Here is a 21,225-nt window from a genome sequence, read left to right as displayed (position 1 = left end):
ATTTCTCTTCCATTCTCTCATCTCCTTCTGGTATTTTCATTGTGCATATATTACACTGTTGTAGTTCTCTTCCGGTTCTGGCAAATTCTGTTCCATTTCTTTAAGTGTTTTTTTTTTCTGTTTGTTTTTCAGTTTTGAAGGTTTCTATTGATAAATCCTCAAGCTCAGAGAGTCTCTCCTCAGCCATGTCTAGTCTAATAATGAACACATCAAAGATACTCTTGATCTGTTATGGTGTTTTTGATCCCTAGCATTTCTGTTTGGTTCTATCTTCGAATTTCCATCTCTGCTTACATTGCATGCTGTCTACTACATTTCTTAGAGCCCTTAGCATATTAACCACAGGTGTCTAAGTTCCTGGTCTGATAATTCCAACATCCTTGGCACATCTGGGTCTGGTTTTGTTTTTAGGTTTGTCCTTTCTCTTCAAGCTATGTTTTCTGCCTCTTAGGATTGCATTTTTTTTTCTTGATAGCCAGAAACAATGTAGTGGGTAAAAGGAACAGCTGTAAATAAGCCTTCAGTAATGTGATGCTACCATGTAGTGGGCAGAGAAGAAGTCTATAGTCCTATGACTACATCTCAGTCTTTCAGTAGGCCTCTGCCTCAGGCTTGGGAATGTCATGGGTGCAGACTGAAAAAGTCTGCACTTCCTCCCTGCCCACCCTGAGGTTAGGTGGGATTGGATGGCTAGAGCGGCTGGGAGCTGGGTATTTCCCTCCTTCTATGTGTATGGCTAGAGCTGGCAAGGGTTGAATATTTCCCTTTCCCCAGGTCAGGTAGGCTTTGATAATGCTGCATGGAATATTTCAAAGCAATTATTTACCCCCTCTTCCAGCCACTGTGAGGACCAGGTCTGCTACTGGAGATAACGCTAATATGAATGTGAGTGAGGGCCCCTCATGGCTGGGTCCCCCTGGAGTTTTTAACTCTCAACGTTATCCATGTTGCACCCCCAGCAACTTTTCTGTTACAGGTCAGGTTTCCCGATCCTGGGCCTGGTTCCCGTGGAGGTCGTTGCTCTTGGATTTCTGCCCTATAATATGGGATTCTTTGTATTTGCCCATTTCTCTAATTTTGAGGGCAGCAGTCATGAATCTAGGAAGAGTTGTTGATTTCTCAGTTTGCTCGGCTTTTAATCAGTTGTGCAAATGGAGCAGTGCCTTCCAAGCTTCTCACATGGCAGCCCAGAAATCAGAAGTCCTTCACTCCTGTCATATTGCTTAGTCATATTTCACTGTGGGAATGTGTCTCATGTTTATCAGTGGATGGATATTCTAATGGGTTCCATTTATTTTACTATTCCAAACAATACTGCTATGAGTATCTATTTTCAAATTTTTGTGTGGACATGTTTTCATTTCTGTTAGGTATACACTTAGAAGTGAAGCTGCTGGATCATAAATGAATACATATGTTTTAACTTTTTGAGGAATTACTGAACTGTGTTCTAAAGGAACGGCACCATTTGGATTCCCACCAGCCATGTGTGAGAGTTCGAGTCCTCCCTATTCTCACCAACACTTGTTATTATCTGGGTTTTTTATTGTAACATCCTAGTGGATATGGTGGATATGAAGTGTATCTCAATATGGCCTTTTTTTCCCCTTTAAGATTTTATTTATTTGAGAAAAAGACAGAACATGTGAGCTTGGGTGGAGGGAGGGGCAGAGGGAGAGGGAGAAGCACACTCCCTGCCAAGCAGGGGGCCCAAACTGAGGCTGGATCCCAGGACCCCAATATCATGACCTGAGCCAATATCAGATGCTTAACAGACTGAGCCACCCAGGCGCCCCTCAATTTACATTTGATTTATATTTTCCTAATAGCTAATGTTTTTGACCACATTTCCATGTGCTTAGAGCTTATTGACATACCTTCTTTGGAGAAATGCCTATTCTGATGTTTTGCCCATTTTAAAATCAGGTTGTTTCTTTTTTTTTTTTTTTTTTTTTAAAGATTTTATTTATTTATTTGACAGAGAGAAATCACAAGTAGATGGAGAGGCAGGCAGAGAGAGAGAGAGGGAAGCAGGCTCTCCGCTGAGCAGAGAGCCCGATGCGGGACTCGATCCCAGGACTCTGAGATCATGACCTGAGCCGAAGGCAGCGGCTTAACCCACTGAGCCACCCAGGCGCCCAGGTTGTTTCTTTTTTTATTGTTGAGTTTTGAGCGTTCTTTCTGTATTCTAGATACAAATCTCATCTGACATAAGATTTCCAAAAGTTTTCTTCCACTGTGTGGGCTGTTTTGTCACCTTCCTGATAGTGCCCTTCGAAGGGCAAGATTTTTAATTTTGATAATGCCCAGTTTCACATTGTTGCTGCTGCTGCCGCCTGTGCATATGGCGTGGGAGTTAAGAAAACACTGTCTAACAGGAGTTCCCAGAGATTTACAACTATGTGTGCATCTAAGAGTCTCGTGGTTTTAGTTCTCACATTGAGATCTTTGATCCATCTTGAGTTAGTCTTTGTAGATGGCGTGAGGCAACAGTCCAACTTCATTCTTTTGCAGGTGGATTTTATTTGTCTCAACACGATCTGTTGAAAAGACAAATCTCTCCATTTTCAATCACTTGGCCCCCTTGTTAAGGAAGCAAGTGACCTAAAACATGAGGGCTTATTTCTGGATTCCCGACTCTGTTCCACCCATTCTTATGTCTGTTTTTAGGCCAGTAACTACGGTCTTGATTACGGTCACTTTTTTTTAGGTGATAAGGTTTGAAATTGGGAATTGTGAGTACTCCACCTTCATTCTTTTCCAGGAGTGTTTTGGCTATTTTGCTGTCCTTGAGCATTCATATAAGTTTTCGGATCAGCTTGTCCGTTTTGGAAAGGAGGTCAGCTGGGATCTTGAGGGGACACTGCTGACTCTGTTGATCATCTTGGAAGGTATTCTCATCTTGACAATAGTAAGCTAATAGCTAATCCTTGAATATGGACTGCTTTCTCGTGTCTCTGGGTCTTCTAAAATTTCTTCCAACAATGTTCTGTGATCTTCAGAGTATAAGTTTTACACTTGTATTTTTTAATTAAATGTATTCCTATTCTGATACCTTTAATGGAATTTTTTAGTTCTTTTTTTCCAGTTGTATAGAAAAATGATTGATTTTTCGCTATTAATTCGTATTTTGTAACCTGCTGCACTCATTCAATCTCTCTCTTTTTTCAGATCCCATTTAAAATTCTGAGGGGACACAAGGACCTTGTGAGCTCCTGTAGCTTCTGTGCGGATGACACGAAGTTCCTCAGTTGTTCCCATGACAGTACCCTGAAGCTGTGGGTAGGTGGCCTGGTGTGGGTGGGATGAGAACATCCCAGGAGGGGAGAGAAGCTGGGCCCCATCTTATGGAGAGTTCCCAGATGCTCAAGGATCCCAAAGACTTAGAGAGAACTTTCTGAGAAAAATGCAGAAGGAGAAGACAAGTGAGGGTTCAACCCTAGTGTCAAGCCCTTGGAGAGAGATGAATTTAAAGCGGTTGCTGGCAGGCTGTTGATTTGGAAACAGTAGGAGCAGGGGACGGGGACCCCTGGCAGGACTCTGCCCCCTGCCCCACCTACTGCTGGACAGTTCCCACTGTGCCTGGGATCTCTGAACTGTGGCCTCTCTTTGGGTCTCTGTCTCATTTGGAAAATTCACTTCCATTCACAGGGATGGTATGGCCAGGCCGGGGACCTGTCCATGAGGGCTGGTTGGGAGGGGCAGGCTTGAGTATGGCTCAGTGCCCCAATGTTCCGGAAACGGCACAAAGAACAGGGATGTGAGATGGTTAGATGAGGTTGCAGAGATGTGGCCACTGAGAACTCTTTCAAAGACTCTGGGCATAGCCAGCAGGTGCTGGCAGGCCTGTCTGGGGGTATTGCCGGTCAGTGAGGAGGATGAGGGAGCAGGGATAGGGGATGGCATTGGCCCTCAGGGGCCAGGCCACAGATGACTGTGTGTCATCTCCTCTGGCTTCTGGGGAAAGAGGGGATAGAAAGGAATCTAGGCTGGTTCCTGGGTTCTGGTGTGGGTAATCAGGTGAAGGATAGCTCCTCACCTTCCAGATGACCACACTGGTCATCTTCTGTGTCATCAGTGGGTACCAAGGCCAGGCAGATGAGGCAGGAGGGTTTGGGGATGGTCCAAGTTGTTCAGCTGTGTGACTTTGGCTGGTCACGTGACCTCTTGACCCTCCTTGAAACTCTCCTGGTCCAGCTCGTGCTGGGGCTACCCCAGGGCCTGCCTGGCCCTTGCCCGGCCCCAACAGGCATCCACCCCTCATCTCAGCTGCGGCCCATGAGCTCCTGGGAATACTTTCGGTTCTTCTGAGAGTCTTAAAGCCTTTCCCAACCCTCTGGGAAGACTGAGAAGCCAGGGGCGAGGGGCTCTGTGGGTTGTCATCACCCAGGGGAGGGGGAGAGCAGCTTACAAGTGTGCATCGTGCTTGGCCAGCTCAGCTCCCCCCCACCCCCCACCCCCACCGCCCGCACAGTCCTCTCACCTTTTGAACCAGTGGAAGGACTCCCTTTTGGGCCAAACGTCTCTAATTAAGGGGAGATCTGCCTGTTTTGGGGCCAAAAATTGCTTGTCTCTAAAAGGAGAGATCCACTTGTTTTCTCTTGTTGTCCCAAGATTAGAGACCATCCACTGAGTTGTCCCTGGTTCTGCATAGTGACCGGGTGCCTGGCCCACACCAGTGTATCCAAGATACAGTCGCTTCAGCCTGTCCCAGTGTCCCAATACCAGCCTTGCTCATGGCCTTGCCTGCTTCTGCCAAGTTACCAAGTTCCCTCCCTGTGCCTCCCACCATGCCCCGGCCCCTGGCCCCCATCAGAGTCACCAGTTGTCTGCGTTGGCTAGCCCCACTGACACCTCCTCCAAGAAGTCCTCTTTCCTCTTCCTGGTTCTCTTTTCCTCACCTTTGCCCTTTGGATGGCTCCTCCCATGGCTCTCCCTGCCCCAGTGCCGCTGCCATTCTTGAGCCCTCCCTGCCATTGCCCAGGACACCGCCTTCTCCTGTTGCCAAAATGTCCCTCTGCTTCTCCCTCCTCTCCCCACTCCTGTCACCTCCCATCTCCTGTCCCTCCTCTTGGGCCCCACCCAGAACCCAAGCATCTGATTTAATCCTTCGAAAGCTCCCTTCATCCTCACTGTGGACCATTGTGAATAGTTTGCAAAGTCCATACATGTATGAAGAAGCTGGGGGAAAAATAATTTCTTTTGGGGGGGGGGACAGAGGGGCAGAGGGAGAGGGAGAGAGAGAATCTCAAGCAGATTCCGTGCTAAGTGCGGAGCCTGAAGTGGGGGCTCAGTCTCACAATTGTGAGATCATGACCTGAGCCCAAACCAAGGGTCAGATGCTTAACCGACTGAGCCACACAGGTGCCCTGGGAAAAATCACTGTTAATCCAGTATCCCTCTAATGTATTGGCATGCCTCATTCCAGTCATTAAGAAACAGCAACTCTGGTGGTTCTTCTCACAACTCAGAGGAAAAACAAGAGCCATCATTTCACAACCCTGGAGTTAAGTGCTACAAGAATGTTGGAATAGAAGTTTATTTTTTTCTTGTTTCCACGTGTATACCCATGTTTATGAAATTGAGACCACTAAGAAACACTGTTTGTATAACCGTTTCAAACTTGAGCTGTGGGTATTGTCACATTTCCCTATTTTCCAACTACTTATTGGGGAAAAAAAGCCCCTTTTTCCCTTTCATTGAAACTGACCAGTTCCTCCTCCCCGCCCCCTGCCTTGAATTATCTGAGTTAATTATCTGAGTCCGCAGAGGGGTTCTTGCCTCCCAGTGCCAGGTGAAGAGGGTGCTTATTTATTTCAAGAAATATTCAGTATGAAACAGAGACATTTCCACAGCTTTGGATTTCCCTAACAAAATCTGGCTTGTTTGCCATCTACCTCTCGCGGAAGGATTCTCTTCACAGCAGTGCACCTGTTCCAACAAGGTTCTCCGTCTGCGGGTGCTGTTCCTTGTCCTGACCAGCAGGTGTCACTATCAAATGCTGGAGCTGCACATGGACCCTGCGGGGCACAGAGTTGCCCTTAGACTACCCAGGGACTCTGCAAAGACCGCAGTCCCGGGCCCCACAGTGATCGTTTTCTTGGTTCCGTGTTTGGGCTAGAGTCACGCACCAGCCCGGGAGACTGGATTGCACGCAGGCTACCCAGACCTGTTCTCTCCTCCGGAGCTAGTAGACTTGTGAGTCCAAGCTTGCGGCTTGGATGTGTCCTGCCCTGGCAAGGTCCTCTTTGGACTCCTGCTCTCTCCCCCTGCCTCTGATTAGGGCCTGCTGGGTTCCCCAAACACGACCCCCCACTGTTTCAGGTCTTAACAGAGAGGGGGTTGAGGGCCTGGGTCTGTGCAGAATGGGGTTCACATAGCACGTGTGAGACTGCCTGCGAGGCTGGCCTTGGCCGGCAGCTGGGAGCCGGACTGGCCCGTGGTGTCCTGCAATCCGCTAAGTGATAAAGAGAGCTCAGGGCACCCAGACTGTTGGCATAAGCCGTGGTTTGTGCCGAGCACCTGCTTTCCTTCTGCTTTTCCTTCTGGGAGTCTGGATTTTGGTGTATGCTAGAGAATCCCCCCAAAACCCCAGGCCCCAAGGCTCAGGCATGTCTCCTAGGTAGATGACACATCACAAGTGTTACCACAGTGGGGTTTGTGGAGGAATTAGGCGTGTCCCGTGTGACCCAGTGGGAGAGACTCTTGGAGGCTTGCCCTGGTCTCCGCCCCAGGCTCCTTCCCCTTTGCTGATTTTGCTTTGTGTCCTTTGCTATAGTAAATCTTGGCTGTGAGTCTGACTATCTGCAGGGTCCTGTGGGGGTCCTGGAGGATCACTGAGCCTGGAGGTGGTCTTGAGGACCCCTGACATAGGGTTCTTTGCCCCCCAGCACGACTTGGGCTTTTTTTTTTCCTTAAGGATTTAGTTATTTCTTTGTCAGAGAGTGAGCGAGCACAAACAGAGCAGCAGGCAGAGGGAGGGAGCCTATGCAGGACTCAATTCCAGGACTCTGGGATCGTGACCTGAATTGAAGGCAGACGCTGAACCAACTGAGCCACCCAGGCACCCCTCGACTTGGGCTCTCAATGCACAGTGGGCTCTGCCCATCAGGAAGTACTGTCCCAGTCCTGCCTCCCATCAGCCTAGAGGCACCCAAGCTCCGTATTTTCACCCAGCAACCCACCACCTTTCTAGGAATTCATTGCTTTACCATTAATCTGTTTTTCACGGGGACTTTCCACTGCAGCTTATCCTGAAACGCTCCTGGCGCGTTTCTAACGGAAAATATTTCACCTCTGCCACAACGGGCGCTTTTCACTTCGGCGTCCTTTTTCTTCTCTCCCTGTTCTCGAGTTATTGCCTGGCTTCGGTCTCATCGTATTCTCCAACTGCTGGCTTGCTAATCGTGGCTGGCACCCACTGTTGGCATGCTGAAACTCATTTAACTGCTCCTTTGGGGTGGCCCGGGCTGGTGTGCCCGCCATCCCCTCTAACGCCCGATGAACTTTTTCCACACAAGTCTTTGAACACAGTTCTGCCTATTAGGAGAGACCACGCAGAGTAGCTCTGCTGGGTCAAAGGGTGTGAACTTTTAACAAGTTCTTGAAATGTCTTGCGAGATTCTTCCAAGCCCCTTGGGCCAGTAGAGATGGAGGAAATTGTCTCCGGCCCTGCCCCCCAGAGGGGCTGTTTGGGTCTTGTGCCTGTGCAGGGGAGGGGGTATTCTCCAGGGACACCATGGTGGTGGGGGGGATGGGCAGGGTGCCCTTACTGCTCTGGGGAGAGGCTGGAAAGTTCTTTTGCCCTTTGGAGCGGGGCACGGGGCATGGGACCAGGGGCTGTCCCACTTTGCTGTTGTGGACAAGCTCAGGGCTGCCGTCGAGCTCAGTGCATGACGTCCACCAGCAGTTCAGCGACCTCTCTCTCTCTCTCTCCCTCTCTCCTGTTGGTTTGAGGATGCTGTGGATGGCTTCGTTATTCGGGATTTCGATCATAAGCCCAAAGCTCCTGTCTTGGAGTGCAGCGTGACGGCTGACAGCAGAAGGTGACCTTTCCCTCGTCTGGCGCTGGACAGGTGGAGTGAGGGCACAAGCCTGTGTGCAGCACGCCAGGAACGCTGCTCTGTCCTCTTGGCAGCTATGTTCCCCCTCTCCCACCTCTGTCGCCACAGTTCCCATGTTCTGCTGTGAGGGTCCAGGGGATACGGCCACTCTTGGAAAAAGTACTGAAAAGACAGTGTGTGTGGTGGCTCAGACAAAGCCAGTCTGCGTTTCCCTCACAGAGTTGCTTTTCCGTGGTCACACCCGTGGCCCCGCTGAAGCTGCAGGAGGCCACGAGGACTGAGTCCTAGGTGGCATCTCACAGGGGAGACAGAGGCCAGGACATGAGATGGCCTTTAAAACACAAGAGGCTGGGATGCCTGAGTGGCTCAGTCGATTAAGTGTCTGCTCAGGTCCCAGGGTCCTGAGATCGAGTACCACGTTGGGCTCCTTGCTCGGCAGGGAGCCTGCTTCTCCCTCTGCCTGCCACTCCCCCTGCTTGTGTTCGCTCATGCCCTCTCTCTCTCTCTCTCTGACAAATAAATAAATACAATCGTTTAAAAAAATAAATAAAACACAAGGTACTTTTTTTTTTTTTTAAATAGAGCACCATTTTTTTTTTTTAAAGATTTTATTTATTTGTTAAAGAGAGAGATACAGAGCGCAAGCACAGGCAGACAGAGTGGCAGGCTAGAGGCAGAGGAAGAAGCAGGCTCCCTGCCGAGCAAGGAGCCCGATGTGGGACTCGATCCCAGAACACTGGGATCATGACCTGAGCCGAAGGCAGCCGCTTAACCAACTGAGCCACCCAGGCGTCCCCACAAGGTACTTTTTAAAAAAAGATTTTATTCATATGTTTGACAGAGACAGAGAGTGAGAGAGGCAGGCAGAGGGAGAAGCAGGTTCCCTGCTGAGCAGGAAGCCTGATGCGGAACTCGATCCCGGGACTCTGGGATCATAACCTGAGCCAAAGGCAGACGCTTAACTGACTGAGCCACCCAGTGTCCTAAGGGGCTTTGCTTTAAAATACATTTGCTTGTACCCCGTGCAGCAGCTACAAAGCCAGTAAAAATTCGCATGGGAATCCATCTTCCACGGGGCACACGGATTGTCACAGAAACATGCAACAGGAGAGAGGTACATGTATATTAGTATGGACAAAGGTACATTTATGTTATGTTGCTAAATGTACAAGAAAACATTTTAGAATGAAGTGAGCTGTCAGAGTGTTTCTGTAAAAAGACAGCCTCGTGAGCAGAGAAGGAAAGGGGTGGTCCGTGGTAAGTGTCCCCTCAAAAGAAGACTGTCATCCACAGGAGAGAAGACCCAGTCCCTTTAATTCCCCGAAGATGGAGGAACGTATCTGGGTGGCTGAGGGACTGAGGGAGAGTGTGCAGTGGTGCCTGGCGTGGGGTTCCATCTGGTTCCAGGGAGGTCATGGAAGGGGCTCAGGGATCATCTTGAGAGAGATTCAGGCATTACTTGCAATCTTGGTCTGAAGTTACATTTTCTATAAAGAATTTTCTATGTATTTTTTTTTCATAGAGCTCATAGCTGTAACTATCTGGGTCATTTTCTTGGCAGAATTATCACAGCGTCCTACGACAAAGCAGTGAAGGCTTGGGACCTTGAGACAGGCAAGCTGCTGGTGAGTGTGGCCCGCCCCGCGCGGCAGCAAAGGCCCTTGAGTGGGCCTGGGAGGGGCTCCTTCGGGGCGGAGGCTGGGAAACCAGTCTCTCGGAAAGGAAAATTTTGTCAGGGACACCAGGTGATGGAGGGGGGAGCGCATTGGGGAAGGAAAGCTTCTTGGGGCAGGCAGAGGAGGGCTTTTGCTGGAAGGATGGGAGGGTTTGAATACACAAGGAGAGGGAGTGAGGGAGAATGGGGCATGGCTTTCCAGGCTAAGGGGACTGCGCCAGAAAAGTCTCTATCCCCCGTGGGGATGTTGGGATTTGATGGGGCCAGAGTAGAGCTGAGGCCATGGGACAAAGGCCACGTGGTGAAAACGCGAGTGTTCTGGGGAGCTTGGATGGGCCGCCATCCATCCATCCGAACCAGCCTGACACTCCCTCCCTCTCTGTCCGGTGCCCCTGCAGCCCTGGCCCTGCCAAAGGGGCTCCCCGGGGAGCTCGTCACCTTCCCTTTGCCCCTCTTTTCTTCTCCGTGCAAAGATCCACTTAGATTCACCGTAAACATCCCAGACATTATAGTTAATATCTTGACATCTCTTCTATGTCCGCACACATTTCCAGATGAACACAGGTGAGTATGTTCTGTTAGCAAAGTATCATCACTCTGTGCATACCTTCTGGATCTTGACTTTTTTTTTTCCCCTCAAAAATAAATGGTGGGTAAGGACACACTGACGTCATCCTTTCTCATGGACGCGTGGATTCCATGGCGTGGATCAGTCAGGCTGTGTTGCACTATTCCGTGGTATAGGACACTAAGGCTGTTTTTACTTTTCTTTACCATAAGCAACACTATGATGGGGAAACTTGGCATGTAATTTTTATACACATAGTGCAATATTTTTAAGGAAATAGAGCTGGATTTTACTGCTAATTTGGTGTAGAAACATGGCCTTTTAGAAACTATCCTCTGGACATCTGTGCCAGCTCCTCTCCACTGCACTGGAGGGGTACACACTATCTTACCAGCCAGACAGCATGGTTTTTAAAACATTTTAGCCACTTGGGTTGGTGGAAAAATGAGACTAGCGTTGATCACTTCCAACTTGGAGCGTTTATTCAAAATGTTTGTTTCTTCTCTTGTACATTTCCTGCTCTTGTCTCCAGCCAGTTTTGCTGTTTGAGATGCTTTTCTTTTGCTTCTTTAAGCATCTTGTTAGTGCTTTGATTTATTTTTGGTGCACCAGCGATCCGTGCCACTTGCCAACTAACTGAATTAGTTATCCACCCCTGTTTGACAAATTAGCCTGAAACTTAACAGCTTGAGACAACAAATGCTTATTATCTCCCACTTTGTGACAGAAATCTAGGAGCTGCTTAGCTGGGTGGTTCTGGTTCAGTTTTCTTATGAGGTCACAGTTCAGAGGTCACCAGGGGCTACAGTAATCTGAAGGCTCAACTGGGGCAGAAGGCTCCCCTTCCAAGATGGCGCCCTCACATGGTTTTGGTCAGGAGCCCTCAGTTGCTCTTGCCCGTAGGCTGCTTGAGCATCCTCAGGACATGGCAGTTCACTCCCCCAGAGTGAGTGATCCAAAACAGAGCAAGGGGGAAGGCACGGTTTCCTTTATGACCTGGCCCCACACTGTCACTTCTGCCATATTCTATTCGTTGGACATGAGTCCAGCCCAGGCTCAAGGGGTGGGGAATTAGGCTCTACCTTTTGGAAGGAAGACTGTCTGAGAATTTGTGGGTGTATTTTATAACTGTCATGGTGGCAATGCCATCATTTGTAACGTACAGAGGGGACCTCCTTTCCTAGAATGTTGAGTAGCTCATTGTCCCCTTCTTGAGGTTTGCTGCCAGCCTCTCCTGGGGGAATGTGAGAGGCCTGAGTGGTGGGCTGTGGTGTCTTATCAATGGTGCGAGGCACAGAGCAGACACTTAATAAACACTTGGCTACCCTACTGAGTAGGACAAAAGTTGGCCATTAGGAGAGCCTTGTGGCCAGTTCCACTAGATGCTGTACCTATCCCTGTCCATTTGTCCTGGACACAGAGTCATTAATTACATTGATTAATTTAATTAATTAAAACCAACCCAAATTTAAAATTCAGTTCCTTATTTGTACTAGCCCATTGCAAGTACCCCATGGCCCTGTGTGGCCAGAGACTAGTTAATGTATTGGACAGTACATCGATGGAACATTTCTGTCATCCAAGAAAGTTCTACTGGACTGAGGGGCTAGAGAGAAAATCACCTTTTGATTGTTTCCCTATTCAGTGGAAGATCAATTACGAAACCTTCATAGCCTCCTGCAAGGTTTCTCCTGATGGCAAATATGTGGTCTTAGCCTTGGACGTGGACCGGGCCATCTGTATAATGGATGCAGAAAACACCACCACCGTGTCATACATCAAAAGTGAGTTTGCAGGGGCGCCCTGCTCTGTTCTGTTGGCCCTATTTGTTGAGGCTGTAATGAGCCACCTGATGAGAGATGGGACCCTCACTGACAAGACACCAGCGCCCAAGACCTGGCCCGAGTCTCATCGGTTCAAGCTAATGACAGGATTAGCCCCCATGCTTGTCATAGACGAAACAGTGTTCTGGTCCAGTGCCATGTGGACAGTTGAAGCCCAACCTCTCTTTGAGTGGAGGCTCAGCCTTCATAACATTTTTATCTGTATTTTTCAATTATAAAGATAATACATATCAGATGCCAATTTTCTGGTTGTGATATGGTACGGCACTTATACAAGCTGTTTCTATTGGGGGAAACTGGGTGATGGGCACACAGGATCTCCCTTTCTTTTTTTTTTTTAAGATTTTATTTATTTATATGACAGAGAGAGATCACAACTAGGCAGAGAGGCGGGGGTGGGGGAGGGGGAAAGCAGGCTCCCTGCTGAGCAGAGAGCCTGACGTGGGGCTCGATCCCAGGACCCTGGGATCATGACCTGAGCCGAAGGCAGAGGCTTTAACCCACTGAGCCACCCAGGCGCCCGAGGATCTCCCTTTCTTATTCCTGACAACCGTATGCATATCGACGGTTATCTCAAAGTAAAATAATAAAAAATGTAATCATTGTAACAAATGCGATAAGCATATAAAGTTAAGAAGTGAAAGGCTGCTCTCTGTGTCCTGTCTCCTTCGTTGGGGTGTCTGATCTTAACAACACATTGCTGGGTGGCCTTCCTGACCTCGCCGGAGTGTTTGCACACCCCACGCCTACTTCCCATGTGTTCCTTGTGTTTCTGTTGGCTGAGCGCTGTCCCCTGGCTATACCTCTCTCCTTCCCATGTCATTTCATCCTCTTCCTGTCCTCAGCCTCCAGCTTCCAGCTGCACACCTCGTTTCTCCATGCTCTGTCCCACCTTCAGGCCTTTGCACCTGCCGTTCCTTCTTCTGGAGGCCCTCTTCCCATTCTGGTTCCCCCGCTTTTTTTTTTTTTTTTAAGATTTTATTTATTTATTTGATAGACAGAGGTTACAAGTAGGCAGAGAGGTAGCCAGAGAGAGAAAGGAGGAAGGAGGCTCCCTGCTGAGCAGAGAGCCCGATGCGGGGTTCGATCCCAGGACACTGGCATCATGACCTGAGCCAAAGGCAGAGGCTTTAACCCACTGAGCCACCCAGACACCCCCCCACCCCACTAACTTTTAAGGTCCCTCCTCAACCTTTCAGGGCCGGGCCAGCCTTAGCCCGGCACACGGTCGGCACCCGAGAAATGTTTGTGTGAGTATAGAGTGCCTTGTGAAACAGGAATTGTGTTTCTGTGATATGGTCGCTGCCCCCGCGGAGGCCTGTGGAATGCTAGGTAATGACTTGCTTTCCCTGTGCCTCAGATCATCACAACCGGTCTCTCACAGCATGCTGCTTTGACCCCGACAGCCAGAAGGTGGCTTCTGTTTCATTGGACAAAAGCATCAAGATCTGGGATATTACATCCCAGGCCACGCTACTTACCATCACCAAGTGAGGAGGGGCCCAATCCTGCAGCTGGGAGGTGGGCCCGAGTCCCCATTCTGCCCTCCTGGATTTGGCCTGCCCACCTTAGGCCTGCGATCGGGTGTCCACAGGGGGCATCCCCAGCTTGGCCAAGGGTGCTTGGAGGAGACTGGAGATGGAGAAAGGGAAGGAGGGAGGCGGGGGAGCGGCAGCGGTGGGCATCACTAGCTGTGGCTTGTGAGTGGGGATAGGGCTCAGGTGCATTTGTTTCCATGTGAGCCAACTCTGGAAAACATGGTGTAGAGCTCTCCCACCTCCCTCCCAAATGTGAATTTCCAGCATCTTTTGTAAAAGGGGACAATCTGATCATCCAGGGCGTGTGAGAGTTCCCTGGCAGGTGGTCCCCATCAGGTGGGGGCCCAGTCCTCTCCAGCAGACCCTGGATGGCAGGGTCCCAGAATGTGTACATGCCCCATCACCCTACCAGCTGCACTCAGTGGCGAGTGCTGCTGGCCTGGGACAGACTGTCCCTTGGGGATCTGGCCAGAGGTTAAGAGTGTGCAGGTTTATATCCTCTGTGACTTTGGACCTTAGATTCCTCACCTGCAAACTGAGCAGAGGTGAGGTCTGAGCAGGACGGCACATGCAGGTCCTCAGCACGGGCCCCACAGTGCGTGCTCAGCACATGCTCTGTTACTGAGAGGGACTCTCAGGGACGCTCGGGTTGGGGGTGCCGTGGGCCACTTCCCTGGGGTAGTGAGGCGTGTGGGGAACGGAGGTGGCCGAGGTTCCTGCTGTGGGCATCACAGCCCACTGCATTCTGTTTTCCCCATTGGGGTGGAAAGAGAAATGAGCAAAATGTTTATTGGGATTTTTGATCAACCCAATTGTAGGATTTGGGGAGGGGAGAATGCAGATTTTAGCAAGAAAAAATAAAGGAAGAGATTAAGTGCCCCCCATACAGAGCAGCCCACACTTCATGTCATGCTCTGCTGTCAACGTCCTTAAATTCTTTATTTATGAACAAAGGGGCCTTTATGTTTATGAACAAGGGGCCTTGCATGTTTTTATTTCCAAAGTATGTAAATTACTTTTTGAAAATGTAAAATTTGCAACACAGTACAAAATTAAAAGGGAACAAAAAGATCTCTAGTGAAAAATTGCTCTTACCTGTCTCTCGGTCATTCACTTTCCTCTTCCCTCCTTCCTGCCTGTCTTTCATTCTCTTTTGACAGCTTTATTGAGATATAATTCACGGTCAAGAGAATGCACCCATTTCAAGTGTATAGTTCAGTGGTTTGGGGGAATATCACATTTTTAAAATTGTGGTAAAACTATATATAACATAAAAATTTCATTTTAACCATTTTTTAAAAAAGATTATTATTTATTTTAGAGAGATGGGGCAGGGAGGACAGAGGGAGAGGGAGCAAGAGGAGAGGGGAGGGGCCGAAGGAGCCGGGGGAGGTGGGGCGTGAGAGAATCTCAAGCAGGCTCCATGACCAACGCAAGCCCCAGGCAGGGCTCCATCTTGCAAACACTGACATCATCACCTGAGCTGAAATTAAGAGTCTGGCACTTAACTGACTGGGCCACCCAGGCACCCCTCCCATTCATTCCTAAAGGGTATTTTTGCCAGATATAAAAATTGGCATTGACAGGTTTTTTTTTCTTTCTTTTTTTTCCCTTCATCATTTGAAATCTTTCCTGTCACTTTCTTCTCATCTTCACAGTTTCTTTTCTTTTCTTTTCTTTTTTAAAATTTATTTGATGGACAGAGATCACAAGCAGGCAGAGGGGGGGGGGAAGCAGGCTCCCTGCTGAGCAGAGAGCCCGATGAGGGGTTCAATCCCAGAACCTCGGGATCATGAGCTGAGCCGAAGGCAGAGGCTTAATCCACTGAGCCACCCAGGCACCCCTTCATGGTTTCTGATGAAGAATCTCCTGCCGTTCAAATTATATTTTCCTTTTGCCGCTTTCAAGAATTTTTTCTTTGTCTTAAGTTTTCAGAAGTTCAACTAAGTATTTATTTAATTTCATTTTTTAAAAGTAATTTCTACCCCCAGCAGAGGGCTTGAACTCATGACCTAGAGATCAAGTATTGCATTTGGTTTAATTATGATGTGTCAGGGGATAGATTTCTTGGGGTTTGTCCTACTCATTTAGCTTGTTGAATCTGTGGGTTTCTTTTGGAAAATTTGGTAAAATTTCAGATATAATCTCTTTGATTACTTTTTCAGCACTTACCCCCTTTTCCCTCTGGAACTCTGATGACACAAATTTTCAATCTTTTGTTATAGTCCCACAAGTCTCTCAAGCTGTTTTATTTCCCCCCCTTCCAGTCTATTTTTTGGACTGTTTAATTTGTATTGTCTGTCTCCATATTCAATGACTCTTTTTCTCTGTCCTTTTCATTGAATTTTTAATTTTTAATTTCCTATTTTTCAGTTGTAAAGTTTCCATGTGGCTCTTTGTCACATCTTTGATTTCCTCGCAGAGGCTTTCTATCTTTTCATTTGCTTCAAGCATTATTATAATTGTCCATAGAAGCATTTTTATGGTGGCCACTTAAAAATCCTTGTCAGATAATTCTAATGTCTGTGTCATCTCACTGTTGGGCATCTGTTGATTATCTTCTCATTCGCAATGACATATTCCTGGCTCTTAGTATGATGAGTGATTTCCTGTTGTGTCGTGGATGTTGTGTATATTAATTATATTAGAAAACTCTCAGTCCTAAAATCTTGTTCTAGCAGGCCATCTCAGTAGAGTCTGGCAAGGATAGCAGTCTAGGCTTCCTTCTTGGACCTTGCTGGCAGGGGTGGGGTTGGGATGCAGGTTTTCCTGAGATGTTTGGCTGGAATAAGGTGGGGCGTGGCTACAAGTTTTCTGTCTTGCTCAGCTATCTATCTGGCTAGAAAGAACAGGCTATTTTGAGGGCCTTTTTATGGTCCCCATTGTTTCTTGGGTTATAGGCTTTCCTGGTATTCAGTATAGGATAGGTGAAGAAAATAAAACCCAAGAACACACAGCATGCCTTCTTGGGTCCCAAGATGTCATGCTGGTCTGCATTCTTACCTCCATCTTTCCTAGTCTCCTCTTTGCTTTATAAATGCCCAGGATTGTTAGTTGTACTTAGCAGGAGGAATAGGGAAAGGTGCAATAATTCCATCCTGCCCAGACATAATTGCAACATAAGCACTTTCCCCAAACTGTTAAGTACCACAATCTTTTACGAGAAATGGAATTTCTATTTTCCTGGAAAATAGAGATAGCCCTGGTTTAAATCCCAAACGCTGTGTTTGGATTCTGGCAAAAGCGTTTTATCCATCTCCAGTATATGCTGGGATGGCTCTTAGCCTAACAGCCACAGGGATTTGGAAAGTTTGACTTTCCTAACCTTGGGAAGTTGACATTTCTTCTCCTTTGCTCTTAGTCTGTACACTACAAAGAACGAAAGCAGAGTTGAAAACTCTGGCCTGAGCTCTAGAAAAAACAGTTTTGTTCAAGTTTTCCTTCGAGTAAAATGACTGATTTTATGATCCAGGCCACTCGGAGATGCTCATCTATGTTCATAGGTTTTCTTGAAAACTGTTTATAATGGAAGATGAAATTCCAGGGGGAAATACTTGGAGGATCACAAAGAAAACAAAAACAGCCAAATTCTGACAGATTAAAAAAAAAAAGACATAAAAAGTGAGAATGTAGGTGTCTGGGTGGCTCAGTGGTTAAAGCCTCTGCCTTCGGCTCAGGTCATGATCCCAGGGTCCTGGGATTGAGCCCCGCATCGGGCTCTCTGCTCCGCGGGGAGCCTGCTTCCTCCTCTCTCTCTCTGCCTGCCTCTCTGCCTACTTATGATCTCAGTCTGTCAAATAAAGTCTTTAAAAAAATTGAGAATGGATAACTAAAAACTTAACTAAATGCACAGCATTCAGATATGCTTTAATGACTGAAGACAGTTGAAGGGAGAGGGAAAGAAAAGAGAAGGGCACTGGGAGAAGGTGGTGAGAGAGGGGTGGGGGAAGGAGGGGCCTCCAGGTCTTGGAGAGAAATGAGGTGGAGCATGAGCAGCAGAAACCCATTTTGAAAGTGTGACCCAGGACGAGACCCTAAGGGCTGTTTTTCTGTTGACCACTGCTAACAGATTTTCTGATACCTCTTTCCCTTAAGTCTCAGGTAGCTCTAAGTAGTGAAGTGGTTCTTAACCAGGGGCAGTTTTGTCCCCCAGTGGACAATTTGCCAATGTCTGGAGATATTTTTAGTTGTCGTAGCTGAGTGTAGGTGCTGCCGGCATCTAGTAGACGCTGCTCAACATCCTACAGTGTATGGGACAACCCCCTACCACAAAGAATTGTGGGTAGCACAAATGTCAGTGTTGCCATGATTGAGAAATCCTAGAAGATTGCATAGCCAGAGCAATTAAGATCTGGACCTTGGTAATATATATACAATGGAGTCTTACTCAGCCATCAAAAAGAATGAAATCTTGCCATTTGCGATGACACGGATGGAGCTAGAATGTATTATGCTAAGTGAGATAAGTCAGTCTGAGAAAGACAAATACCTTATGATTTCACTCATGTGGAATTTAGGAATCAAAACAGATGAGCCAAGGGGAAGAGGGGGAAAAGAGAGAGGAAAGAGGGACGCAATCTGTAAGAGACTCTTAACAAACTGAGGGTTGATAGAGGGCGGTGAGTGGGGGGTGCACCAGATGGGTGACGGGCCTAAAGGAGGACACTTGCTGTGCCGAGCACTGGGTGTTGTATGTAAGTAATGAACCACCAGATTCTGCTCCTGAAGCCAATATTACACTATATGTTAACTAACTAAACTTTAAATTTTTATAAAATGGGGGGGAAAAAAGATTTGGACCATGGTAGGCAGTGATCAAAGGAAGGATGTCCATTAGATCACAGGGGACCAAGTCAGCTCCCGTGCCCCTCACCTCAGCTCTGTCCCCAGATTCCCAGATTCTCCAGGCATGAGGTGCTGATGTGTACACCCTCCCATCTGTGTTTCAGGGCACATTCCGGTGCAATCTCAAACTGCTGCTTTACCTTCAGTGGCCATTTCCTGTGTACAGGCTCCTGGGATAAAACCTTAAAAATATGGAATGTCCATACAGGGGAGTTTCGGAACTCTGGAGCCTGTGCAACTCTGATGAAGGGCCATGAAGGTTCTGTGAGCTCCTGCCACTTTTCCAGAGACAGTGAGTAATGAACACATAGAAAGATTTCACACCTGTGGGAGTGCTGGGGGCAGATCTCGTGTTCCGTTCCGCTGGACTTGCCATCATAAAGAGAGGCAATTCCTCACCAATGGTGAAGGTAGATTTGTTTTCGATGAGAACACACAAGCCAGGAGGGACATTCATAGGCAGAAGTTTGCAAGTAGCAGAGACTCAGCTTAACGTGGCTTAGCAGCCAAAGATATTTACTAGCCCCTAGAATGGGGAAGTCCAAGAGCAGATCTCACTTCAGGTGTGGCTGGGTCCAGACACTCAAGACAGTGCTGTTAGGGAGCCAGTCCTGGCCAAAGAGAGACCCTTCTTTTCCTTGGTACTAGTGCAAGTCCCAGGACGGTACTTCATTGGCTCAGCTTGGGACACACACCTACCTCGGAACCAATCACTTCACCAGGGGATGAAAGGCTCTGATTGGTTAGGTTTGAGTGACTTGCCCACCCCTCTGAACTAGAGGTCAGAGTCAGTACCCTCCAACCAGAGGGAATGAGAGGATTGTGTGGGGTGTTTCCTCATGGGACGTGAGGGCATTGTTGACAAATGAAGGGGCACGGGTGCCAACAGAGGTGATGACAGGAAGCGGCCTCAGGCCACTAGCCTCAGTGAGGGAAGTGACGGTCCCTGACACTCAGGAGCCAATGGTTTTCCTCCTCCATTCTCCTGGGAAGTGGGGCTCGCTTTGTGTGTGTGTGTATCAGGGGCCCCCAGCCAGTACAGAAGCAATCAGAGCCTGGCTTGCGAAATGCTAGGGTGTTTTTGAACAACTTTACCTCTTCTTAAGCAGTCTCTGTGAGTTAGACCATTAGGGGGCATCCCACCAGTTTCTGTCCTTGTATTTTTGGGGTTCAGAGTTGCGTACTGGCCATTATCCTTATTCACACGTTCCGCATTTGTGAATTACCGTACTGGATAAAATTTATTCGTAACCCTAAAATCAGCATTTGTGGCACTTTTGTGATGTGGCAGGGTTCTGTGGACACACGCAGGGCAGCGAAGAGTGTGAGTTGGCCTTCCCACACACTCCCAGCTGCGGCTGAACAAGGCGGCCCTCTGCCTTCTTGTTCCAGCTCCCTTTCTGGCAAGTGTCCATTTTGCGGGCCCTTGAATGCCCAGTTATTCTGCATTTGGTGGACTTGGTTGGTGACTCTGTTCTTTAAAGAGCCCCCAAGCACAGGGCCGGAGTGCTTGCTGTCCAGTGCTCCTCAGCGTGGGAAGGTGGTGACGCGGCTTACAGGGAAAGCACAGGTGTTGGATAAGCCGGTTGAGGCGTCAGCTCCTGTACTGATGGCTGTGAATTTAATGTTAATGAATAAACACTGTGTGTCAACTACAGTGTGTTTCAGCAGAAGGAGGTCTAACGAGGTTATGTATTGATCGGTTAATGAAAAGTTGGGACCAGAGAGGCTCCTAGGAACCTCACCCTATAGGTCCCCTAGGAGAAATTGTTCACCATTGTCTAATTCAGCATCTGTGGTGGCTTTATGGAATGTCACTGCTGTGAATAATGAAAATGGACTGTAACTGGCTGGGGGTCATCGAGCCACCCCAGGAAGGGGTTGGAGTGTCCTTGGACTGAACCATGGTGTCACCACACCAATGCAACCTCAGCCCACTTTGACCTTGCTGAAAGGGGGAGCACTTGGCAGGGGGAAGATGACTCCCCCCTTCTCTGAAATGTTATCATTTTGTGTTGTAGCCTCTGTTCTCGTGTCTGGAGGGTTTGACAGGACTGTGGCTATCTGGGATGTAGGAGAAGGCTACCGGAAGCTCTCCTTGAAGGTACCGATGTCAGCCTCAGATAGAGGGTCTATGCTGGGTGCTTGGTGCTGGGTGCTGGGGATACAGTAGTGGGTGAGACAGACCTAGATGTCCCCATTGGAGCTAACACCTCTGTGGGGAAGAACAGACAGGAAACCAACAAGCAGATCATTAACCATGATGAGTGAAACAGAGAAATCACAACAGGGTGATGTGAAAGAGATAGACCCCAACAACTAATCCACAGTGGTTCGAGAGGGAGGGCTTCTTGGAGAAGGTAGCATTTGAGCTGAGAACTTGAAGGCAAGGAAAGACTGGGTGAATGAGGAATGTGGGAAGGCCATTCTAGGCAGAGGGAACAACAAATGCAAAAACTCAGAGGTGGAAAAGTGTCTAAGAACAGTAGAAATTACTCCGCAGAAAGATGAATGCCATAATGAGGCCTGCATAGATAGCTCTGGGCTCCAGAATGGCAGGTCTCTGAGTGCTTTTGCCTACAAGTTAGAGGAGACTCGACACAAAAAAGTGTCTCCATGATGAGGGGATGGATTGTCCCAACTTGGCAGGAACCCAGAGAGGTTAGGCAGTCCCAGGACTGGCTACAGCAGT

General features: G+C 48.2%; 1 protein-coding gene across 1 annotated transcript in view; it reads left to right on the top strand.

Annotated features, from left to right (window-relative positions):
- The window catches only part of WDR88 (WD repeat domain 88), a 42,095-nt gene that overhangs the window by 10,744 nt on the left and 10,126 nt on the right, over positions 1–21,225 (top strand). Inside the window, exons 2-8 of the mRNA XM_032325170.1 lie at positions 3,172–3,282; positions 7,957–8,045; positions 9,625–9,688; positions 11,952–12,090; positions 13,511–13,640; positions 18,638–18,825; positions 20,555–20,637. Coding sequence (XP_032181061.1) covers positions 3,172–3,282; positions 7,957–8,045; positions 9,625–9,688; positions 11,952–12,090; positions 13,511–13,640; positions 18,638–18,825; positions 20,555–20,637 — 804 coding nt within the window. The remainder of the gene's footprint in view (positions 1–3,171; positions 3,283–7,956; positions 8,046–9,624; positions 9,689–11,951; positions 12,091–13,510; positions 13,641–18,637; positions 18,826–20,554; positions 20,638–21,225) is intronic.

The sequence above is a fragment of the Mustela erminea genome, chromosome 19 (assembly GCF_009829155.1).
Source record: "Mustela erminea isolate mMusErm1 chromosome 19, mMusErm1.Pri, whole genome shotgun sequence".
Classification (NCBI taxonomy): Eukaryota; Metazoa; Chordata; class Mammalia; order Carnivora; family Mustelidae; genus Mustela; species Mustela erminea.
Note: the sequence above shows the minus strand (reverse complement) of the source record. Positions and strands in the feature narration are given on the sequence as shown.